General features: G+C 58.5%; 1 protein-coding gene across 9 annotated transcripts in view; it reads left to right on the top strand.

Moving 5' to 3' along the window:
- The window catches only part of HSF2BP (heat shock transcription factor 2 binding protein), an 86822-nt gene that overhangs the window by 52483 nt on the left and 15165 nt on the right, over nt 1-19174 (top strand). The window contains exon 9 of one of the 9 annotated variants that reach the window (XM_051830142.2): nt 2600-12992. The exons of the other annotated variants lie outside the window; for them this stretch is intronic. Within the exon in view, the coding sequence (XP_051686102.2) occupies nt 2600-2643 (44 nt within the window). The 3' untranslated portion in view covers nt 2644-12992. Of the gene's footprint in view, nt 1-2599; nt 12993-19174 lie in introns of those variants that run through there. 9 annotated transcript variants of the gene reach the window in all.

Below are 19174 nucleotides of genomic sequence, written 5' to 3' on the forward strand. Positions count from 1 at the left end.
CAGTGCCGTGCTGACGCAGAGCCTTGATTCGGGTTGCGCACGCCCTCCTGTCCCCTTCTTTTCCAGTGTTTATTCTGGTTCTTTTATGCCCTTTACCTTTCCAGGTGACCTCGAGAATAAGCATGTCACTTCTTCTTTTTTTTTTTTTTTTTTTTAAGATTTTACTTTATTTTTTGAAAGACTGTTACAGAGAAAGGTAGAGAGAGGGGTCTTCCATCTGCTGGTTCACTCCCCAGATGGCTGCAAGGGCCAGACTGCGCCGATCTGAAGCCAGGAGCCAGGAGCTTCTTCTGGGTCTCCCACGTGGGTGCAGGGGCCCAAGGACTTGTGCCATCCTCCACTGCTTTCCCAGGCCACAGCAGAGAGCTGGATCAGAAGAGGAGCGGCTGGGACTAGAACCAGTGCCCATATGAGATGGCGGTGCTTCAGGCCAGGGCTTTAACCCGTGGTGACACAGCGCCAGCCCCTAGCTTGTCACTTTCTGTCAAAAAAAATTGTGTTGGAATTTTTCCTGTGATTGTATTGAATTAAGTTTAATTTGGGGCAAATCGGCGCTGTAGCAGTGTTGTTCTTCCATTCAGACACAGGCGTTTGTCTGCATTTACTTAGTTGTTGTTGGTACACAGGGGATCGCACCTGTGTCTCCCAGCTCCAGGCAGTGGAATGATCTCTGTTTCCGGCCATCTTCTCACAGTAAGAAAAGGGGTGCAGAATGGAGAGGAGACAGAATACGAATTCACAGCCAGACTGACTTTATTCAAAGAAAATAAACTCGGAGAGGCCGACCAGCTACCAGCATGCACACACAGACTGAACTGGCAGAGGCCCTGACCCAGCAGGTGGCCTGGGAGAGGGCGTGGGGTCCACAGGTGGGGCTGAGCTGCTCCATACAAACCTGGAGAGCAGTACAGGTTGAGGCTGAAGTGGCCTCTTGAAAGAAGGCAGGGGGACAAGAACCTTGTTCCGTCACTTGGAGTGAGCTCCGGGCGAGGAGACACTGCCCCCTTCCAGCGTCCTGCTTCCCTCCGGAGCAGCTCACTGCCTGTCGCCCTGGGCTTGGCGTTCCTGTGCTGCAGCATAGCCCCTGCAGTGCCCCGTGGAACTGGGCCCGAGCCAGGGCACGTGCCGGTTCTCTGGCTGTGGCTGTTGACTCTGAGTAATGAAGTTCTTTGTCTCAGGCTCTGTGTCTTCTGCCAGCGCCCATCCGGCTCTGGCATGCTAATTTGTCACACTCAAGGCCTTCCAGTTTCGAGGTGGCGCTGGGGGCTGTGTCTGCATTCGCGATAATGCTCAGCCAGCTGGGTTGGATTCCTGACCACACAGCTTGTTTCCCTTGGTCTGCATAGAGCAGAGGCGGTTCCTGGGCCTGACCCATGAAGTACCGTCCAGCCTGGTTGCCTGGAACCACGTGGGGCACACAGCGCCAGTTTGTGGCAGGGTGGGGTGGTGGGAGAGTAGTGAAGCGGTACCCAGACACTGCTGTAGTGTACTACGTCTCCACTGGTGTGTTTCTGTCATTCGCTTACACGGGAACGTCTTGTTCCTGTCCTGTGGACGCAGGAGCTGAGGCGCAGAGGGGAAGTAACGTGCCCAGGGTCTTCTGCCTGGTAGACGCCCCCCTGGGGTTGAAGCCGCCTGGCTGCGAGGCCTGCCCCGGCGCTGGGAGGGCGTCCCTGCCTCCTCGCGGACACGGTCACCCCGCAGCGCCAGCCTCCTGCAGGTGTGTGCTCTCCTTGTGGGGGAGCGCAGGCCAACTTCTCCTGGCCCTCCCTAGCTGTGCTGCTCCAGCGGCTCCTCGGGGTGGGCCTGCTGTGTGGCTCTGTCAGAAATAGGGAGCCCGAGTGCCGCGAAGACTTGGCTGGACTTTCCCTGCCCGTGCTGAGAAGGGCCGTGGGCAGTCGGGTGGCTGTTAGGTGAGCTGAGTGCAGCTTTGCTTCTGGGCCGTCCTGGGCTGGCTTCTTCACGGAGCCAGGGCCTGATTCCGTTAGGGCACAGACATGAGCCCACGTGTGTGACAGGGGCCTGAGGGAAGCAGAGCACCCTGGGAAAGGAGTGTGGCAGCCTGGAGCAGCCAGTGGTCTGCACCACAACGTCCCACCCACACAGTGACTCTGTAGGTGCTCCAAGCCCCTCCGAAAGCACCCCAGGAGAATCCTCTCTGAGGTGCCACGTGGACTCCCAGTCTGATGACGCTGGGCAGCAAAACCTCGGGAGGGATCTTCCTTAATTTCACTCCCAGCAAATCCTCTGCCCAGGAGAAGGGGTGGCTGGGAAGAACTGGGCCCCTCCCCTTTGGAGCGGCAGACTGAAGGCCGACTGTGCTCCCAGCCCAGAGCTGGGTGCCCGCCTGGCCTGTCAGGTGCATTCTCATTGGTCGTTGCTTGTCTCAGTTGGATCGGTTCTGTAGAACGTGGTCTTGGGACCCGTTAGCCCCAGGTTTGAGCCGCAGTTTTCCTCCCTGTGAACTTACCTAAGCTTTTCTGATTGCTCCCGTGGGGTTTCTACCCGTAGGGTCTTCATGGGTGTTAAATGCGTAGTGCCTGGGACAGCACCTGACACGGCAGGTGTTACATGGGTGGTGGTTCCGTTTTCTCTCTAGGTATCTCTCTGCAGTGGAAGCTCATCTCCATGTGTCTCGCTTGACCAGAAGCTGGTGCGTTGCCTTTCCAGTGTCCCTGCTTCCCAGGCAGAGGACGGCCTTGCCGCTGACCAGTTTCCTGTAACCTGTGCTGATTTCCTTCCCTCCTGTGATTCGGCTGCGTGGCTGGCGTTTTCCCAGGCTTCCTCCGGATTCTTCACATTCCTCTTAAGCCGCAGAGCTGGCCTGGAACCACAGAGTGGATCAGGAGGGGCCGCATGCTGGGGAGCTGTGTGCAGGCAGGGCCGGAGCACGCTTGGAACGGGCTGTGCTTCCTGCCAGTGTCTGTAGTGTGGGAAGGGTGGAGCATCCACTCCCCGTCTCACGTCTCACGTGTCCTTGCTGGGCTGAGAAATCTGAAACCTTACAAGTGTTTTAGCCCAGAACTCTGCCTGAGCCCCCGGGAACCCTGGAGGACGTCCCGCCGCTGTGTTCAGATGCAGCTCCGCAGCTCCCCCAGCACCACTGCCGCACCTCTGACTTCCTGGTTTTTCAGACCTGGATAACCCTGCGGTGATCCTGGACCCCTTATTGCCTCTCACAGGCACACTGCCCTGTCGGGGTCCTGAAGGCTCCACCTCCAGCACACAGCCAGTCCCAGCTTCCCCTCCTGTCTGCGTGTGAGCCCCTGCTGCGTGAGGTCTGCTTCCAGGCCTCTGCATGGCTCATCTTCAGGCTGTGAATTGGGAGCCGTGAGCATGCTGGCAGGGAGAGCCCAGCATGCTGGCTGAGATGCAAAAAATGTGTAAAAGCATTCCTGGGACCTGGAAAGAGATAATTATACCCACAGCACAAAAGCCAGGTGGAAGTGAGAGGATGGAGAACCGAGCCTTTTGCCTTGAGGGCACTTGTCAAACTTGACCTTCAGTTTCCAGGGCTCACAGGGAGCAGGACAGGAGACAGAGCCCGGGCTCCACATCCGCTGTTCAGTCTAACAGGAGCTCCCACAGGGTCAGGGTCAACTAAGGAAACCCCCAGTCCGTGGAGTCTGCAGGAAAACATCTGATTGGAGCAGTTTCGGGGAGCTCACTGCTGAGACTTAGCGACTGTGTGTTGGTTTCATGTGGGTTTGGAGTCTGGCTGATGTTATGGTAGCTTGGCTGGGCCACCGGGAGCCCAGACACTGCTCACCCGTGACTCTGGCTGAGCCTGGGAGGGAGATCCTGGGTGAGATGCACGTGAGGCAGAGGCTTCCCCCACGTGGGGCCTCATCCAGTCGGCTACAGGCCCGAGAACAAAAGGCCGGGGAGGAGGGGACTCCTGCTTGGCTGCCTGGGCTGGAACCCCGGTCTGTTCCTGCCGTGGACCCAGGTAGAGACACCGGCTCTTCTTTTGGACTGGAACTATATGTCAGCTCTCCTAGGGCTCCAGCTTGCCAACTGCAGTTCTTGGAAATCCTCGGCTTCCACGGTCGCACGAGCCGATTCCGAATGCAGTCTCTGTTCACCCGTCCGTCCTGACGTCCGTCAGTTCGGTTCTCTGAAGGACGCTGCCTGCCAGCAGTCTGTTTAGAGATGGGAATCCTTCCGGAGAGTTCTTGACTTCAGCCGAGCCCTCGCGGACTTCCTCCAGAGGGCGTTCCAGGGTCTGCGCTCACGTCTGTCTGGGAAGCGTGAGGAGGGGCACACGTGACGGACCCGCGTCATGCACCTGCAGAGGGTTTCAGATGACAGAATGACCGGACCAACACGAAGGAACCGTCTCACGTGCTGAAGGCAGAGGAGGAGGGGTTGGCGTGTGAGTGAGCAGGCGCAGCTTCGTTGCGGTTTACCTGCGATTGTGTGTGCCGTTGAAGAGATGAAATCCTTCTGCAGGTGATCCAGGCTGAAGCAGAGAGAGACTGAGGCGGAGGAGACCAGGAGCTTCGCTGTGCTAGCTGCTCACTCGGGAAGGAAGCGGCGTCCGAGTAGTGGCCGGACGTCCCCCTCCGAGCAGTACGCGCTGAGACACGGTGGGACGGGAACTCAGAGCTCGGAGACGGAGGAGGTTCCAGGGGCCGCAGGCGAAGGACGCGCCTTCCCTGGAGCGACTCAGACCGACGCGTGTCCCCTTGGCGGCGGCTGCTCGTGTCTTCACGCCGAGAGGAAGTAACTGAAACTTGTCCCCGCCATCCCATCAAGTCGGTTCTTTTGAAAGACGTATGTGTTTATTTGGAAGGCGGGCGGAGAAAGGGAGCTCAGTCTTCCGTCTGCTAGTTCCCTCTTCACATGTCCACAACAGCCGGGCCTCCAGCTGGGTCTCGTGGGTGGCAGAGACTCCAGTGCTGTGGCCGTCATCTGCGGCTGCCAGGAGCATTGGCAGGGAGCTGCGTTGGAGGCTGAGCCACCAGGACTCCCACCAGCTCTCCAGTGTGGGGTGCGTGTGAGAGCTGTGGCACAGTCGGTGAAGCCACCAAATGTTTCCAAGAACGACGAGAAATAGCGGCATTCCAGACAAGTGAAAACCACGTGCAGGGTGGGCTCGGGGCTGGGGAAAGCTGGGGAAAGCTGGGAGACGCAGGTGAGGGCGGGGACTGGATAACGGCCATCTGAGTGGGCGTGGCTTGTAGAAGCAGTGCAGACCAAAGACAGCAGAGTCCCCAGCAGTGGCCTCGTGGGGGGGCAGCAGTGGCCTGAGACACGGCGAGGTGCAGGTGGGCGGGGCTCAGAGGCGCGTTGTGCTGTGACCCGGTGTTGTTGCTGTGCGGTACAACAGTGTAACATCAGCACACTGTTGGGGCATCAGCTCAGGATCGGGGTCCTGTGCTAGCCAGCTGCCCTGCACACACTGCCCCGCCTCCCCTCTGCTAGCAGTGTCCCTTGGATATTACCGCCTCCCTCTGGTTGGGTGTGGCAAGTCTCCGTCGGACATCAGCACGCAGACTCTTGGAGAGGAGGAGCCTGGGCCTGGAGTGCTGACAGCCTTGAGGTCAGACTTGCATCCTGTTGGACCTGAACTTGGTAGCTGTAGGACGATCCTGGCCCTGTCACACACCGTGTCCTGTCTTCACAGTGGGGCTCCTGGGACTCCTGGAAGCTTGGTGCCCTGCAGGTGCTGTGTGCCAGGGCTAGCGAGGCGTCCTCTCCCCAGGTCTTGGGTTCCTCACATGCTCTGCACAGCTCCCCCACAGCTTTGAACATCCCCTCGCTCTTCCCACCTCTCTTCCTGCCCGTCTCCTCAGGTTCAGCCCAGCTCATGCCCCCAGGAGCTGCCATCCGCTGCCCTGCTTGTGCGGGGGTCTCTCCCTGTGTCCCATTCCCTGAGGGACAGCTCCTGTGGGCTCCGGCTCTGCAGTCAGCAGCTTTACCCGCTGCGCCACGGCGCCGGCCCCAGGACTTCAGGACGTCCTTCTTTGTGAGGACTGGATAATGTTTCACCCTGTCTCTGCACTGCGGTTTCCTTTTCCACTAGTCTGGTGACGGACACCGGATGGCCGCGCATCTCCGCTTTGCTGAATGTCGCTGCAGTGCAGTTGGGGGTGCAGATAGCGCCCCGAGATCCCGAGTTCAGCTCTTTAGGGTGCGTGTCCAGAAGTGGGGTTGCTGGGTCTGGTGGTAGCTGTCTTTAGTTTTCTGAGAACTTCCGCTGTGTTCCGTGAGGCCTGTGCCAGTTGACGCCCCCACCCCCCCCCCGCGTTGTTGACAGCCATCCTGGCGGGGTGGGACGGTATCGCACAGTGTCCCTGAGGCCTGGTGACGTTGAGCCCCTTTCATACACGTGGGGCCACTTCCGTGTTTTCTGTGGAGAGTGTCTACTCAGATCTTTGGTCTCTATTTTAACTGGGTTATGTGTTGTTACTGATTTATGACTTTTTAGGATACTGGCCCGTACTAGACAAGTGGTTTGCAGATGCTCGCTCTCACCCCATAGATCACCATTTCATGTTGTTATTGTCTTCGCTGTGCGCACTCCCACTTGTTTTTGTTTTCTTATTTTGGTGTCATACTAAAAAAATCACTGCCAGGCTGGCGCTGTGGTGCACCAGATAAAGCTCTCGCTTGCAGTGCTGGTTCGAGACCCAGCTGCTCCACTTCCCATCCAGCTCTCTGCTGTGGCCTGGGAAAGCAGTGGAAGATGCCCAAGTCCTGGGGCCCCTGCACCCACGTGGGAGACCTGGAAGAAGCTCCTGGCTCCTGGTTCTCGTTCTTTCTCTCTCTCTCTCCCCCTGTAACTCTGCCTTTCAAAAAATAAATAAACTTAAAAAAAATCACTTCCAAGCCCATGTCAAGGAAATTCTCCCTTTGTTTTTTTGCAGTTTCAGGTTTGAGGTTTATGTCTTTAATGCATTTTGAGTTGAATTTGACACTGGCGTGAGGTGAAGGACAGAGCTCGTCCTGAGGTGTCAGGACATCCAGTTTTCCCAGCGAGATCTGCTGAGAGACTGTCCTCTCGCCGCTGTGACCCCAGGCACCATTGTCAGATGGGCTGTCTGTACGTATGTGAGTTACTTCTGCGCTCTCAGTGTCTGTATTTACGCCTGTGCCATGCCGTTTTGATTATTGTGGCCTTGTAATATAATGAGATGGAAAGCGTAATGTTTCCTGCCGTGTCTGTCTTGCCCAGGAGCACTTTGGCTCTTTGGGGTCTTTCACGGTTCCATATAAATTTTAAAGTTGTTCTTCTGATTTCTGTGACAAAATTTCCGTGATATTTTAATGGGAATTACGTTTGAATCTGTAGGTTGTTTTGGATATCGGGACATTTTCAGTGTTAATTCTTGCAGTTCATGAACATGGCATCTCTTTCATTTGTTTATGTTTGCTTCAGTTTCCTTCATTGGCGCTTTTTAATTTTGAGCGATAGCTTCCTTATCCCGAGTGTGTGCCCATCCTCAGCTGCTGTCCCAGGTGCACCGTGTGGCAGCGGGAGGGAGCAGTCTCTGCCTTCCTTTAACAGTCCCCTGGACGCAGTGTGCCTTCGGCTGTCCACGTGCGTTCCATTCCTCCCTGACCTCAGCCCCGGGGGTCTCTGAGGACCTTCTGAATCCAAGCCATTCTCCAGGCCCCTGGGTCGTCTTGCCATTCTGCCTGCCTGCGGTCTGGCCCAGCCCCGTCTGGTGGTGCTGATCCCAGGTTGAGCCCTGGGGGGCTGTTGTACCAGCCCAGATCGCGGTTGGATTCCCTGAGTTACCGTGGATGGCACGACTGGACTCAGGCCTGGCAGTCAGCGCTTGGCCTAGTTTCTCTGGGGCCGTTGCTCTGGCCTGCATGTCCTGTAGCAGACCGTCTGCACTGACCGCTGGCTGTGGGGCCAGGCCGTGGGACGCCGGTGCCTGCCCTGGGCTGGACCAGAGCCTCTCTCCAGGGCTCTTGTGGCTCGAGCTGTGTTCTGCACTCGTGGGCCGTGGGGGTAGGGGGCTGCAGGCCCGTCCCGGTCTCTCTCTGCTTTCCGTCGCTGCAGCTGAGGCAGAGGTGCAGGAGCCCTGTGGCTGCCGTGGACCCCTCCCCTGCCCAAGCGTGGCTCTTTAGCCTTGTCTCAAATTCGGAGTTAGACTGGCGTCTTCCGTCAGTGACGCCTTGTGCTTTTCCCAAGCTGGTGGATGCCTCGCTTCCGTTCAGTGAGGGCAGCGCGTCCCTCCCCTAATAAGGACTCTGTCTCCCAGTGGCACTGCTCACCTCTACCGTGCTGGGTGGGCGAGGCAGTCGGGGCAGGGCGGGGCCCTGGTCACTGATGGCCGACACCTGCAGCACAGCAGTGCTCGAGGCGCAGCCTGCAGTTTGGACACGGCTGTGGCAGCACAGCAGAGCTGCTGCTCAGAGCTTGATGACGTCGCCTAACAGGGAGGAAGGCTGAGGGACTTGGTTACTAGTCGAAGTTTATTTTTTTATTTTTTTTTTTTTAGATTTTTATTTTATTTATTTGAAAGAGTTACGCAGAGAGGCAGAGACAGAGAGAGGTCTTCCATCCCTCGTTCACTCCTCAGAGGGCCACAACGGCCGGAGCTGCGCCGATCCGAAGCCAGGAGCCAGGAGCTTTCTCTGGGTCTCCCACGTGGGTGCAGGGGCCCAAAGATTTGGGCCATCTTCCACTGCTCTCCCAGGCCACAGCAGAGAGCTGGATCGGAAGAGGAGCAGCCGGGACTCGAACCAGCACCCATATGGGATGCCCGGCGCCTCAGGCTAGGGAGTAACCCACTGCGCCACAGCGCCGGCCCAATTTAGTGGAAGTTTAGTTACCTATCTTCGTAATTCTTTTCAGTCCAAATATGTGGGATTATAAGAATCGGTTAATGAGTCTAACCAGCTAACTTCACATTACACAAGCAATGGGTAGCCATCTGACAGAAATGAAAACGTTTCACAGAAAGTCTTTGCTGGCAGGTTTTCAGTGTAATGTTTCATTGTGTTGGCTTGGTGTCTAGCCTGTGAGGCTTGCAAACGTGGTTTTTGCCTTAAAAAAACAAACAAAAAAAACAGAAGGCCGGCAAAAAAAAACAAAACAGAAGGCCGGCGCCGCGGCTCAATAGGCTAATCCTCCGCCTTGCGGTGCCAGCACACTGGGTTCTAGTCCTGGTCGAGGCGCCGGATTCTGTCCCGGTTGCCCCTCTTCCAGGCCAGCTCTCTGCTGTGGCCAGGGAGTGCAGTGGAGGATGGCCCAGGTGCTTGGGCCCTGCACCCCATGGGAGACCAGGAGAAGCACCTGGCTCCTGCCATCAGGTCAGCGTGGTGTGCCAGCCACAGAGCACCGGCCGCGGCGGCCATTGGAGGGTGAACCAACGGCAAAGGAAGACCTTTCTCTGTCTCTCTCTCTCACTGTCCACTCTGCCTGTAAAAAAATAAAAAAATTTAAAAAGATAAAAAGATAAAAAAAAAAAAAAAAAAAAACAGAATACCACTCTCAAACATTACTGACTGGAAACTGGCTCTTTGGGAGACCCGTCCACACGGAGGCCGCCGGTGTGGAGTGAGCACGGGCTTGGGGCTGTGCCCACAGATGGTTTGACGGTGTCCTTATGTCAGCGATTTGATTTCCATACGATGTGTCCCACAGTGTGGACAGGAGTGGGCCAGCTCAGGACATCTCCTGGTGGCAGACACTGGCAAATCCCGGGCTCTGTGTCCAGTGCAGCGCCTGGGAGCAGCCTGGGCTCTCTGTGGTCTAGGAGCTGACGGACTCGCAGGCACCGCTGGAGAGGGCGTGGCCTCCCCCGGGAAGCTGTGGTTGGCGTGGGTTGAGGTCCCAGTAAAAATAATCCGAATAGAAACACAGAACGTTGAAGATGGGAAGCCTGGAGTTCATGGCTGGGGAGCGACTCCTGGAGAAGCGCCAGGGGACGGGGGTCGTGAGGCTGCAGGGCCCGGCAGCAGGAGGACCTGGGGGCCCTGGGCTGGAGTCCCACCCGTCTCCTGTGGGCTCCTAGTGCCTGGCCCTGGGCGAGCCCCTGCAGTTCCGTGACATTCAGGCGTGGCATGTCCGAGTACGAGCACTGTTCCTGCTGGGGAATTTAGTGGACAGAAGTGGGAACACTGCATCCTGTTTCATAGGAGAGAAAATAATTGAGGATGGACTGGTTGGTCTTCAGCCAGACTCCGCTCAGGGCTCAGGATAGAGAAGGGCCTTCGATGGCGGCCTCTGGGGTTTCAGTAGAGGACGTGGTCAGACAGGACAGAGCTCAGGGTGCTGAGGATCCTGTGCCTGTCAGGGAGGGAGCGTCTTGTGTGTTTGAGGGCAGTCAGAGTCTCATTTCCAGTTTTCAATGAAAAATGGAAGAGAATTGAGACCGGCACTGTGGCGTAAAAGGCGAAGCAGCCACCTGCGACACCAGTGTCCCTCAAGGGCTCCGGCTCAAGTCCCAGCTGCTCCGCTTCCCATCCAGCTCCCTGCTAATGCACCTGGGAAGCAGTGGAGGATGGCTCAAGTCTTTGGGCCCTGCACCCACGTGGGAGACCTGGATGAAGCTCCTGGCTCCTGGCTCCTGGCTTCAGCCTGGCCCAGCTCTGGCCATTGTGCCTATTTAGGGAGTAACCAGTGGAAGGAAGATTTCTCTGTCTTTTCTTCTCTGTCTGTAACTCTGCCATTCAAAAAAATAATTTTTTGTAAAAAAAATGGAATAGAAAGAAAAGTAAGAATGAGTATATTTTACTTGAAAGTGTACTGTGACCTTCATAGTGTTTTCACGGGCTAGGAGTTAGCTCCTCCTGTGCGTGTTTCTACAGGGGTTTCTTTTATGGTGTCGCAGTGGGTTACTCAAATTTGCTCCAATTTTGATGGTTTTATGATAGGCCACAAATATTGGAATGGTTTTCATAATCATTTCTGTCTGATTCTGCTTTACTCTTTTACTCTTCCAGAAAAGATACTGAGTGTTGTTCATTAACTCCCTGATGAGAGATCTGGGTGGCTGGGAAATTTTTTTAAAGATTTTGTTAGTTTATTTTGAAAGGCAGGGTTATAGAAATGGGGGGGGGGCGGGGAGACAGGAAGAGAGATTGTTTCCGTCTGCTGTTTCACTCCCCGAATGGCTGCCATGTCCTGGGCTGGACCAGGCTGAAGACAAGCCAGGAGCTCCATCTGAGTCTCCCACGCGGGTGCTGGGACCCAAGCACTTGGGCATCTTCCACTGCTTTCTCGGGCCATTGGCAGGGAGCTGGATGGGAAGCGGAGCAGCCGGGACTCGAGCTGGCGCCCATGTGGGATGCCGCTGTTGCTGTGGGGATTTGGATGTGACTTTTGGGTTATGATTGACATAGCCTTAGGAGCTACTGGTGTCTTCAGTTTGCTGTAATCTTGGCAAACTGCGTCTGAAGATGGTCTGTCTGTGGCAGGGTGTGGTGGTTGCTGGCGCCAGCGTGTGTGAGACACGCTTCCTGTTGACTTGGCACAGGCAGCAGTGAGTGTGAACGCACACCGTATGGTACAGCGCAGGTCAGATGTCAGTGAGTCTGTCATCCGGAAACAAGCAGGCTTCCAGATGGTGGCCACCACACAGGTGCCCCACAGCTGGAGAGACACTGCGTGGCCTCGGGTTCCTCCCTGGGTCTGAAAGCCGAGCCGCGCTGTTCTGCAGTAGGTGCACAGCTTCTGCGTGGGCATGTGCGGCCTTGACATCAGCCACCCACGTGTCCCCGTGGCAGCTGGTGCTGTCACCTGCGGATGTGTGTGCACGACCCAGAGGCATCGTGTCTGCGCATTCTGTTTCTTTGGGGCCGACGTAGCAGACCTGTTAGCAGAACTGTAAATGCCCTTTGGAGGGACCAGTTCCAGTCCCTGAAGCAGCTCCCTCGCAGGTGCCATGGGCTCTGTGGCCTCGGACAGGCCTGGGCGTTGAAGGAGGGAGGGTGTATGCTCAGCTCTGCGTGTCCTGCGGCCACTCTGCTGGCCTCTCCTGGCTGCCCCTCATCCAGAGAAGCTGAGCAGCTCTGAGCGGGCTGTCGGCAGCCGCAGGGAGGCTGGGGAAGGGGGAGGCCGGCAGCTGCAGCGGGGGACCAAGACCAGAGCCCAGGCGGCGGGCAGCTTCCTCCCCACCCTTCAGGGCGTGTGTGCCTGCGGGAGGAGTGGTTCGTGGCTTTGACCACGGTTGCACGTGGCTTCTAGGCTCAGAATGCGGTGTTAGCTCCGCCCGCGGCAGCTGGCTGGACGCCTTCAGAGCAGCCAGCTGGCATGCAGCAGACCAGTGTACAGTACAGCTGTCACTTTCTTCACAGGTAAGGGCATGGCTGGAAGGGTGCTGGGGTGGCCCTGCTGTCCTCTGGGGAGGCAGGATACTGGCAGTTGGCGGTGGGCTGGCTGCCACCTGCCCCGTTTAGGGTCCTGTAATCGCCTTCATACCAAAAGCGCCCTCCTCCTGTCAGTCAGACACTGAGTGTCTGCTGGCTTGACACAAGGCTGTCGTTGCTAGTGCCTGGGGTGCTCTTGTCCCCCTCCAGGGCACGTCTGCCCACGTTCTGAACAAACCAGGCCACCTCACAGGCTTTCTCCCAGCAGAGGAGAGGAGGTGATGAGTTAGAGACAGAAGAGTCCCGAGAAGTCTGGGCTGTCGTCCTCAGCTCCGAGCACAGTGGCCATTTCCAGGCCCAGGTGCCTTCACTGACAGCGCCTGGCACCCTTGCCGTTCACCCGGTCTGGTCTTTTCTCCAGCAGGGAGCCTGCCGTCACCTGTGTGCTGTGCCCTGTGCAAACAGAGACTGAGCCCTGCACCCCGCTCAGGGCCTGGCTGTGATCCGAGGCAGGGGCCAGCCAGTGCCCCCTCCGCGTTTACACACCATCTGGAGGGCGCTGTCTCGAGTAGCCCAGAGCTCTGTTCCTGTGTCTGCAGACAGGTCCCTGCTCTGTTTCCTTCTTCCCTCCCTCCCTCCCAGTTTTCTAGTTTTCTTCATCCATCCACACGGTCATTCTACTGCTGAAAATTGAAACAGCATGTCAACGTTTCCTGTCATTGCAATTCAGATTTTTTTTTTTTTTGACAGGCAGAGTGGACAGTGAGAGAGAGAGAGACAGAGAGAAAGGTCTTCCTTTGCCGTTGGTTCACCCTCCAATGGCCGCCGCGGCCGGCGCGCTGCGGCCGGCGCACCGTGCTGATCCGATGGCAGGAGCCAGGAGCCAGGTGCTTTTCCTGGTCTCCCATGGGGTGCAGGGCCCAAGCACCTGGGCCATCCTCCACTGAACTCCCTGGCCACAGCAGAGAGCTGGCCTGGAAGAGGGGCAACCGGGACAGAATCCGGTGCCCCGACTGGGACTAGAACCCGGTGTGCCAGTGCCGCTAGGCGGAGGATTAGCCTAGTGAGCCGCGGCGCCGGCCGCAATTCAGATTTTTGAAAACCAGCAGTTACAATTATCTTCCCTAATGACGATGCTCTAGCCCAAACACTCAGTTTTCTTTGCATTTCTTCCCCACAACCTTCTTTGCTTCAGTTCTCGGTGCTGGGAAAACGCACATATTTGAGAGCTGTTGGTGTTTCTTTGGGTCAAGTCAAAAAGAATAAAGTGTGCTGGAGTCATTCAAGTGCATTCAGACTACCAGTTCCTCGCAGAGGAATTCCTTAGAAAGGTGGGTCTGCCGGGGCCACCGGGCCTACCGGGCCTGTGAGCAGGGGCTGGGATGGCGCTGCACTGCCCCCGCCCCGACTGCCCCCGCGCGCCGTGCTGGCTCCCCCGTGCGGGCCGTGGCAGGGGCTCAGGGCTTCGTCCACACTGAAAGCTTAGTGAACGCCTGGGAAGCACCGGGTTGGTGTGGAGAGCACTGTGGGCAGAACGCGTGCTCTGCGAGTGTCAAGTCCTCCACTGGGAACACGCGTGGCTCACGGTTTATAGAATTGGATAGCTAGTGACAGTGGACGTGCTGTGCATGCAGGGAAGAGTCGGGGGGTTTCGGAGCGTCCAGGCCGGGGTGCCAGTGCCTTCGGAGGCTGCAGGGCTTCCTGTTCCTGGTGCTTGGTCACGGGAAGGCGTGCATTGAGAGCGTGCTCCCACCCGGGGCCGCCTCGCCTGAGGTCGGGACTGTGTCAGTTACCGGCTTGGGGAGGGCGCTGGCGGGGCCAGGCGGGGCCAGGCGGGGCCAGGCGGGGCCAGGCGGGGCCAGGCGGGGCGCTGGCGGGGCCAGGCGGGGCCAGGCGGGGCCAGGCGGGCCGCTTGCTGCTGCTGTCCTGAAATCCTTTGGTCACGGAGTGGGTGACAGCGGGAGCTGCCCCGAGGCCCGTGGGCACGTCGTTAGGCACCACTGTGTACAGCGCCCTTCTGCCCTGCGTGGGGAGCACTTGGTGTGTTCTCTGCCTGACCCGCTTCTCGCCCCTCGTCTCCTCAGGCTGCCCCTGCCCGTCTTCCTCCACACCCTCGGGCTGATGGAGCTGCGGCCGCAGCCCGGACCCTGCGCCCAGTGCTAGTGGGGTCCTCAGACAGCCCGTGGGAGGTGTCCATTGTGAAAAACTGGGCGTGGGTCTCGGTGTTGTTGCACCAGATTGTACTTTTCTCTTGATTTCATGTGCCATGGAGTTTTCGGCGTCCCTGTAGACCGGCATGCCCAAAGCCTGCGTGTCGTCCTCTCCACTGGGACACACAGACGCGCCTAGGCTGGGCTTCCCATGCTGTCTGTGCCTGTGTTCACCTCCCTCCTGGTGGCAGGGCCACGGTGCCCACTGCCACCAGGCCCAGCCTTCCCCCTCTCACTGTGCATGGCCCTTTGATTGCAGCTGCTGGCCACGTCCCAGAATCCTGCGGGTGATATCCCTTCCACTTGTCCCCATATTCTGGCTTGGTCCAGGCAGTCAGCAACCCTCCCCCCTGCCTCCCCCCTGCCTCCCTCCCCCCTGCCTCCCTCCCTCCCTGCCTCCCTGCCTCCCTGCCTCCCCGCCTCCCCGCCTCCCTGCCTCCCTCCTTCCCTTTCTGAGGATTTAGTTATTTATTCAGAAGGCAGACTGAGAGAGTGTGCATGCCAGCGAGTGCTGTCTTCTACCCGCGGATTCATTCCCCAGATGGCCACAACAGCTGGAGTCGGGCCAGGCCACAGCCAGGATCCTGGAGCTCCGTCTGGTCTCTCACGCGTGGCAGGGACCCGAGTACTTGGTCACCCTCTGCTGCCCTTCTGGGAGCAGCAGCAGGGAGCTGGGTCAGAAGCAGGGCGGCCGGCGCTCGGCTCACACTGCGGGCTCTTCCCGGCGCTCCGCCTCCTGCTGTCCCCCAGCCCAGCTTTCGTGGCTGCCGCAGGGGCCTTCCCGGGCCACGCGCACCACTGGCCTCTGCTCGCCCTGGGAGAAGACCCAGAGCCGTGATCCGAGTGCACTTCCTCCTTGGATCCCAGCCCTGTGTGTCCCGCGGGCTGTGTCCCTCTGCACACAGCTCTTGCCTGCTCCTTACTGAATGTGGACTCAGGAGGGAAGCCAGCCAAAATGTGCATTTGGGAGAAATCGCTTACATTTCTTTTCAATCCATTTATTTGAGACACAGAGAAAGGAGGAGACACCCTAACTGCTGGCCCACTCCCCCAGATGTGCACAGCAGCTGGAGTGTGGCGGGGAGCCGGGAATGCAACCGGACCTCAGAGGCAGCAGGGCCCAGCTGCTTGCTGCATCACTCGCCGCCTGCCCACAGGCTGCACGCGAGCGGAAGTCTGGAGTTGGGAGTCAGAACTGAGCACTGAACCCAGGTGCTGTGATGTGGGACACAGGGGTGCCGGCTGGCATCTCACCTGCCCCGAGAAGTCTGTGTGCGATATGTGTGATTTCTCCAGGTAGCCCGAGCCTGTGTGCAGGAGGTGGAGAGGCTGGGAAGGGAAGCTGGACGGTGAAGGACGCGGAGTGGCCCTGGTGAGGGCGGAGCTGGGCAAGAGCCTCGTGGAACATCTGCGCGAGGACGGGAAAGCCAGCCCAAGTGCAGGCTGAGTGCGGCTGGAGGGGCGCAGAGCGGAGGGAGCTCCTGGCGGGGTGCAGCGGCAGCAGGCCAGAGAGCAGGGGAGGCTGCGTGGGAGGAGTGCGCGTTGGCACCGTCGGCACGCGCAGGTCTCAGGCTGAGGAGTGTGGTGGGTGCCAGAGGCCAGGCCTGTGGGGTTTCAGGGGCCAGCATGGCACCTGGGTGACCGTTTGGTGATCCCTATCTAACTAGAGGGTGGTGGTTACATAGCTTCAGGTTTTAATAGGTGTGACGTGGCTGGTACAGCGTACGTGCACGCGTGTGGTGGTCACTCTGTGACGCTTGCTTGTTCAGAATGGCGCAGACTCTAATTTGAATTTCTGTATTTAGTTTCCACATATTTGGAGGTTTTCTGGGGCTGGTGTGGTGGCTTAGCGTATGTCACTACCAGCAGTGCTGGTTTGCATATACCCTTATGGGTGCTGGTTTGTGTCCCAGCTGCACCACTTCCTATCCAGCTCCCTGCCGCCGGCCTAGGAAAAGCAGCAGAAGATGTTCTAGGTGTTTGGGGCCCTGCCACCATGTGGGAGGGAGACTTGGGTGAAGCTCCTGGCTCCTAGCTTCAGACTGGCTGAGCGCTTGGCCATTGCAGTCATTTTTTGGGGGTGAAGGTGAACCAGTGGATGGAAGATTCTCTTTATCCCTCTCTCTGTAACTCTGACTTTCCAATAAATAAATCAGTCTTTTTTTTTTTTTAAGATTTATTTATTGGAAAGTCAGAGTTACACACACACACACAGAGCTTCCATCCGCTGGTTCACTCCCCAGTTGGCCACAATGGCTGGAGCTGTGCCGATCTGAAGCCAGGAGCCTGGAGCTTCTTCCAGATCTCCCACATGAGTTTAGGGGCCCAAGGACTTGGGCATCTTCTATTGCTTTCCCAGGCCACAGCAGAGAGCTGGATCAGAAGAGGAGCAGCTGGGACTCAAACCGGCGCCCATATGAGATGCCGGCTCTGCAGGTGGCGGCTTTGCCTGCTGGGCCACAGCGCTGGCCCCAATAAATCAGTCTTTAACAACAACAAAGAGGAGGTTTTCTAAATACTGTTCTGATATAGACTTGTAGTACAATTCTGCCGTGGGCAGAGAACATACTGTGTGTGATCCCTGGTTTACGTTGTTGAGATGTGTTCTATAGCCCAGACTGGTCTGTCCTGCCGAGAGTGTGTACCCTGTCCCCGGGGATGCTCCGTGCGTGCGCCCGCTGTGACGTCCCTGGGCGGTGTGGTGTGGCTCTCGGGCAGCGTCACTCACTTCCTCTCTGCCTGTCCTCTCTGGTGTTGAGAGAGGGCTGTTACTGTGGGTTTGTTGCTCCTGTCAGGCCTTGTTGCGTGCGTGTGCAGCTTGTTGGGAAGTGCGTGCGCCTTTGAGGCTGTGTCCTCTGGATGAACTGGTCCCTTGAGGACACAGCGCCCCTCCCCCCAGTAGTCTGCTCTGGTGTCAGCGTGGCCACCGTGTGTACTTCCACCGTTCTACTGCTCACCTACCCATGTCTGTGTGCGAAGTGGCCTTCTCGTGGTAGGGCCTCGCACATCTGAACGTTCATCCGACAAGCTCTGCTTTCCAGTCGGAGTGTTTCGGGCGTTTCACTCTGCGACGGCTGTGCAGTCGCCGCCTCTGGAGCTGTCGTCTTGCGGGCGGTCCTGCTGCCCCGTCCTTCGAGCCCCTCAGTCCCAGGTGTGCTGTGGTGTGACTGTGTCCTCTCCATCGTCAGCTCTGTGTAGTTAGGCTTCTCCCAGTGGTCTCTGGGTTGAGAACTGCACATCCATGTGCCACACTGCTAAGCGCCCACGCTGACTAGTGAGGCCCTCTGCAGCCACTTCCCTCCCTCCGCGCTTCCGCTGCTTTTGTGAGGTCGACATTGACAGGGAGCCCTGAGCCCGTCGCCCGTGGGTCGGGCTGGGCTCGTGGCGGGAAGCTCGGCGGCTGGAAGCTGCTCCTGGCTGTGGATGGACTCCCGCTGTGTTAGCCAGCCGCCGTGTAACACTCTTCCCGAGGGGTGCACTCTGTCCTGGTGATGGGGGCACAGGGGCAGACAGGGTGACTCCCTTCCTTGCCAGCGCCAGCCGGGCAGGCAGAAGCCAGGCTGGTGGGTTAGGCCACAGCCGGCCCATCAGGCTGAAGCGGGTTGGTCAGGCAGGAGCACGTTGACGTTCCTGCCCTGCGCCCGACGGCCAGGCCTCTGCCCGAGTGTGTGCTCCACGCCGTGCCGAGTCGTCAGTGAGGCTGCAGGGCTTGAAGTGGGAGCCTCGTGTGCCGCTCTGAGAAGCCCGTGCCTGCCGGGCATCTCCGCTGGGGCCGCCGCCCCTGTAGTCAGTGCATTTGGTGCGCTGCGGTGGGCTGGCTGGGTTGTGATGCCGCCTGCTTGCACGCCAGAGCTGGCCCGGCTGCACACAGGTACACTTTAGAGAAGGAGCGCGTTCCGGGCGGGGCCCGGCCACGCAGCCCCCTGTCTGCAGTGCGAAGGCGAGGAGCTCAGGAGCCGACGGGCCAGAGCTGGCCCGGCTGCACACAGGTACACTTTAGAGAAGGAGCGCGTTCCGGGCGGGGCTCGGCCACACCCTGGCAGCCCCTGTCTGCAGTGCGAAGGCGAGGAGCTCAGGAGCCGACGGGCCAGTGGAGAAGCCTGGACGCGACTCCGACGGAGAGTTCCAGCGTCACCGGGAGGCTGGGGGAAGGACATGGCAGATGCCGTGTGACACACGGTTCCCGGTCCCTCTCGCAGGCATCCAGTGCTTACATACGCTGTGTTCCCAGGCCACCCTCCAGGCGTCCTGAACTCGAGTCCCCCTGCTGGGTCCCGCATGGCTGTTACGCATGGCCTCACAGCTGTCCCTTCGGCTCTGTCCCTTGTTGGTGGCCTGGACCTGTTTGATGGAAAAGCCTGCGACTTGGCTGGCGTCGCGGCTTACTAGGCTAATCCTCCACCTGTGGCGCCAGCACCCTGGGTTCTAGTCCCGGTTGGGGCGCCGGATTCTGTCCCGGTTGCTCCTCTTCCAGTCCATCTCTCTGCTGTGGCCCGGGAGTGCAGTGGAGGATGGCCCAAGTGCTTGGGCCCTGCACCCTCATGGGAGACGGGGAGAAGCACCTGGCTCCTGGCTTCGGATTGGCGCAGCGCCGGCCGTGGCGGCCATTAGGGGAGTGAACCAACGGAAGGAAGACCTTTCTCTCTCTCTCTCTCTCTCTCTCTCTCACTGTCTAACTCTGCCTGTAAAAA

The sequence above is a fragment of the Oryctolagus cuniculus genome, chromosome 4, assembly GCF_964237555.1.
Source record: "Oryctolagus cuniculus chromosome 4, mOryCun1.1, whole genome shotgun sequence".
Taxonomy (NCBI): Eukaryota; Metazoa; Chordata; class Mammalia; order Lagomorpha; family Leporidae; genus Oryctolagus; species Oryctolagus cuniculus.